This window comes from Chrysemys picta, chromosome 6 (assembly GCF_011386835.1).
Source record: "Chrysemys picta bellii isolate R12L10 chromosome 6, ASM1138683v2, whole genome shotgun sequence".
Classification (NCBI taxonomy): Eukaryota; Metazoa; Chordata; order Testudines; family Emydidae; genus Chrysemys; species Chrysemys picta.
The window spans coordinates 63928417-63933374 of NC_088796.1; the positions used below are offsets into that span (position 1 = coordinate 63928417).

At 51.5% G+C, this 4958-nt stretch overlaps 1 protein-coding gene across 1 annotated transcript; it reads right to left on the reverse strand.

The window, feature by feature from the left end:
* Positions 1-2393: 2393 nt before the first annotated feature.
* Positions 2394-4347, reverse strand: LOC135984313 (mediator of RNA polymerase II transcription subunit 15-like). The gene is made up of 2 exons (XM_065599230.1): positions 3599-4347; positions 2394-2997 (listed from the first exon to the last, which is right to left on the reverse strand). Exons 1-2 carry the CDS (start codon positions 3987-3989, stop codon positions 2495-2497), a joined length of 894 nt encoding a protein of 297 aa, XP_065455302.1. The 5' UTR covers positions 3990-4347; the 3' UTR covers positions 2394-2494.
* Positions 4348-4958: the final 611 nt, after the last annotated feature.

Genomic DNA, 4958 nt, shown 5'->3' on the forward strand with positions numbered 1-4958 from the left:
TTCGCGCCTTTTCTTTGAATTCTGGGTTGAGATCCCAATGCCCGGATGATGCAAAACAGTGTCGCAGGCGGTTCTGGGTACATGTCGTCAGGCCCCTCCCCCCTCGTCACAGCAACGCAGACAATAGATTTGCGCCTTTTTACCTGGGTTACCTGTGCAGACAGCATACCACGGCAAGCATGGAGCCCGCTCAGCTCAGCTGAGCTCACCGTCACCATATGTCCTCTGGGTGCCGGCAGACGTGGGACTGCATTGCTACACAGCAGCAGCTGCTAACTGCCTTTTGGCGGTAGACGGTGTAGCATGAGTGATAGTCGTGGGGTTGGCAGCCGTAGGGCTGCATTGCACCAGCCCCTTGCCAGGCGATGGTATATTATGACTGGTACCCATCGTCGTCGTACTGGTGTGGCTGTCAATCATGGCCACCTGGGCAGACATGCTACTGTTTCGATGATGATGGCTACCAGTCGTAATATACTATTTTCTGCCAATTGCCCAGTATTGTCTGCTAAGCACCCAGAAGAGGCCGAGGGCGATGCTGGGTGCTGGCGGACGTGGGGCTGGCAGACGTGGGGCTGCATTGCTACACAGCAGCAGCCCCTTGCCTTTTGGCAGATGATGGTATTTTATGATTGGTAACCGTCATCATCGTACTGGAGAGGCTATCACTCATGCTGCACCGTCGGCTGCCAGCTTAAGATGTAAAAAATAGATTTGTTCTGTATTCATTTGCTTCCCCTTCCTCCATGAAATCAATGGCCTGCTAAGCCCAGGGTTTTCAGTTTAATCTTTGTGGGGACCATTCTGTGTGACAGTTGTTTGTGTTTCTCCCTGTTCCTGTACCTGTATGCCATGTCGTCACTCGGCCCTCCCTCCCTCTCCTGGTCCATCAGATACTACTTTCGCGCCTTTTTTCTGACCAGGCGCCATAGCTAGCACTGGGATCATGGAGCCCGCTCAGATCACCGCTGCAATTATGAGCACTATGAACACCACGCGCATTGTCCTGGAGTATATGTAGAGCCAGGACATGCCAAGGCGAAACCCGGACCAGGCGAGGAGGCGATTGCAGCGCGGCGACGAGAGTGATGAGGAAATTGACATTGACATAGACCTCTCACAAGACACAGGCCCCAGCAATGTGGAAATCATGGTGTCACTGGGGCAGGTTCATGCCGTGGAACGCCGATTCTGGGCCCGGGAAACAAGCACAGACTGGTGGGACCGCATCGTGCTGCAGGTATGGGACGATTCCCAGTGGCTGCGAAACTTTCGCATGCGTAAGGGCACTTTCATGGAACTTTGTGACTTGCTTTCCCCTGCCCTGAAACGCCAGGATACCAAGATGAGAGCAGCCCTCACAGTTGAGAAGCGAGTGGCGATAGCCCTGTGGAAGCTTGCAACGCCAGACAGCTACCGGTCAGTCGGGAATCAATTTGGAGTGGGCAAATCTACGGTGGGGGCTGCTGTGATCCAATTTGCCACGGCAATGAAAGACCTGGTGATAGCAAGGGTAGTGACTCTGGGCAACGTGCAGTCAATAGTGGATGGTTTTGCTGAAATGGGATTCCCAAACTGTGGCGGGGCCATAGACGGAACCCATATCCCTATCTTGTCACCGGAGCACCAAGCCACCGACTACATAAACCGCAAGGGGTACTTTTCAATCCTGCTGCAAGCCCTGGTGGATCACAAGGGACGTTTCACCAACATCAACGTGGGATGGCCGGGAAAGGTACATGATGCTCGCGTCTTCAGGAACTCTGCTCTGTTTCGAAAGCTGGAGGAAGGGACTTTCTTCCCGGACCAGAAAGTGACCATTGGGGATGTTGAAATGCCTATCGTGATCCTTGGGGACCCAGCCTACCCCTTAATGCCATGGCTCATGAAGCCGTACACAGGCAGCCTGGACAGGAGTCAGGACCTGTTCAACTACAGGCTGAGCAAGTGCCGAATGGTGGTGGAATGTGCATTTGGACGTTTAAAAGCGCGCTGGCGCAGCTTACTGACTCGCTCAGACCTCAGCGAAAAGAATATCCCCATTGTTATTGCTGCTTGCTGTGCGCTCCACAATATCTGTGAGAGTAAGGGGGAGACCTTTATGGCGGGGTGGGAGGTTGAGGCAACTCGCCTGGCCGCTGATTACGCGCAGCCAGACACCAGGGCGGTTAGAGGAGCACAGCAGGGCGCGGTGCGCATCAGAGAAGCTTTGAAAACGAGTTTTGTGACTGGCCAGGCTACTGTGTGAAACTTCTGTTTGTTTCTCCTTGATGAACCCTCCAAACCCCCCCCCAACCCAGTTCACTCTACTTCCCTGTAAACCAACCACCCCACCCCACCCTCCCCTCCCGCTTGCAGAGGCAATAAAGTCATTGTTTTTTCACATTCATGCATTCTTTATTAGTTCCTCACAGAAGTAGGGGGATAATTGCCAAATTAGCCTGGGATGGGTGGGGGAGGAGGGATGGAAAAGGACACACTGCATTTTAAAACTTTAACTCTTATTGAAGGCCAGCCTTCTGATGCTTGGGCGATCATCTGGGGTGGAGTGACTGGGTGGACGGAGGCCCCCCCACCGTGTTCTTGGGCGTCTTGGTGAGGAGGCTATGGAACTTGGGGAGGAGGGCTGTTGGTTACACAGGGGCTGTAGCGGCGGTCTCTGCTCCTGCTGCCTTTCCTGCAACTCAACCATACGCTCGAGCATATCAGTTTGATGCTCCAGCAGACGGAGCATTGCCTCTTGCCGTCTGTCTGCAAGCTGACGCCACCTATCGTCTTCAGCCCGCCACTTGCTCTGTTCATCCCGCGATTCAGCCCGCCACCTCTCCTCTCGTTCATATTGGGCTTTTCTCATGTCCGACATTGACTGCCTCCACGCATTCTGCTGTGCTCTATCAGCGTGGGAGGACATCTGCAGCTCCGTGAACATATTGTCCCTCGTCCTACATTTTCTCTTTCTAATGTTCACGAGCCTCTGCGAAGGAGAAACATTTGCAGCTGGTGGAGGAGAAGGGAGAGGTGGTTAAAAAAGACACGTTTTTAGAGAACAATGGGTACACTCTTTCATTACAAGGTCGCATATTTCGGCTTGCAGGCAGCCATGGTAGGCCACAGTGTTTTGGCTTTTTTAACCTTCTTAACATGCGGGAAAGGTTGCAAACAGCAGCGCATTTCCCATATCAAGGATGAATTGGGTTGTCCATTTAAAATGGGGTTTCAATGTAAAAGGAGGGGGCTGCGGTTTCCCGGTTAACATGCGGCACAAACACAAGTAAACCACCCCCCCACACACACACACACGATTCTCTGGGATGATCACTTCACCCCTCCCCCCACCGCGTGGTTAACAGCGGGGAACATTTCTGGTCAGAAGAGCAGGAACGGGCGCCTCTGAATGTCCCCTTAATAAAATCACCCCATTTCAACCAGGAGAGCTTTCTGGAGATGTCCCTGGAGGATTTCCGCTCCATCCCCATACACGTTAACAGACTTTTCCAGTAGATGTACTGGCCGCGATTGCCAGGGCAAAGTAATCATTAAACACGCTTGCTTTTAAACCATGTGTAATGTTTACAAATATTTACAAAGTTACACTCACCAGAGGTCTCCTGTGTGCCCTGAGGGTCTTGGGTGAGTTCGGGGGTTACTGGTTCCAGGTCCAGGGTCACAAACATATCCTGGCTGTTGGGGAAACCGGTTTCTCCGCTTCCTTGCTGCTGTGAGCTACCTACAGTACCTCCATCCTCATCTTCCTCGTTCCCCGAACCATCTTCCCTGTGTGTTTCTCCAGTGAGAGAGTCATAGCACACGGTTGGGGTAGTGGTGGCTGCACCCCCTAGGATCGCATGCAGCTCCGCGTAGTAGCGGCAAGTTTGCGGCTCTGCCCCGGACCTTCCGTTTGCTTCTCTGGCTTTGTGGTAAGCTTGCCGTAGCTCCTTAATTTTCACGCGGCACTGCTGTGTGTCCCTGTTATGGCCTCGGTCCTTCATGGCCTTGGAGATCTTTTCTAACACTTTTCCATTTCTTTTACTGCTACGGAGTTCAGCTATCACTGCTTCATCTCCCCATATGGCGAGCAGATCTCATACCTCCCGTTCGGTCCATGCTGGAGCTCTTTTGCGATCCTGGGACTCCATCACGGTTACCTGTGCTGATGAGCTCTGCGTGGTCACCTGTGCTCTCCACGCTGGGCAAACAGGAAATGAAATTCAAACATTCGCGGGTCTTTTCCTGTCTACCTGGTCAGTGCATCTGAGTTGAGAGTGCTGTCCAGAGCGGTCACAATGAAGCACTGTGGGATAGCTCCCGGAGGCCAATAACATCGAATTCCGTCCACACTACCCCAATTCCGACCCACAAAGGCCAGTTTTATCGCTAATCCTCTCGTCGGAGGTGGTGTAAAGAAACCGGTTTAAAGGACCCTTTAAGTCGAAAGAAAGGGCTTCGTTGTGTGGACGTGTCCAGGCTTAATTCGGTTTAACGCTGCTAAAGTCGACCTAAACCCGTAGTGTAGACCAGGCCTTAAGCTTCAACTACAAGTGACATTTTTAAAAGGTAATAAGGTGTTGGCACTATTGGATGATGCACGTCAAGGACAGAATTTAAATCCTATATCCAACCAATGCTCATATATGCACCAAAAAGTGCATTTTCATTTGCAAAGTTCTGTCAGCCAACTGTCATAATCTAACAGATCACCAGCAGTATTATGAATGCCAAGAGTTTTAAAAAATCATGTGATTGGGTCAAATCAGAGCATTTTTTATCTCTCTTCTGCTTTTTGAATTCCCCCTGTGTGTGGAGTTCCAAAATTAGAACACAGATCAAAGCTCATACCTTCCAACCTCTTGTGACACAAAATATACATAAAGTGCTCCCTAATGGTGCAGAGGTCTCTCAGCTTCTCCCAAAATGCCAATTAATGATGTGCCACCAAAGACCAACCTCTTCCTGTCTCA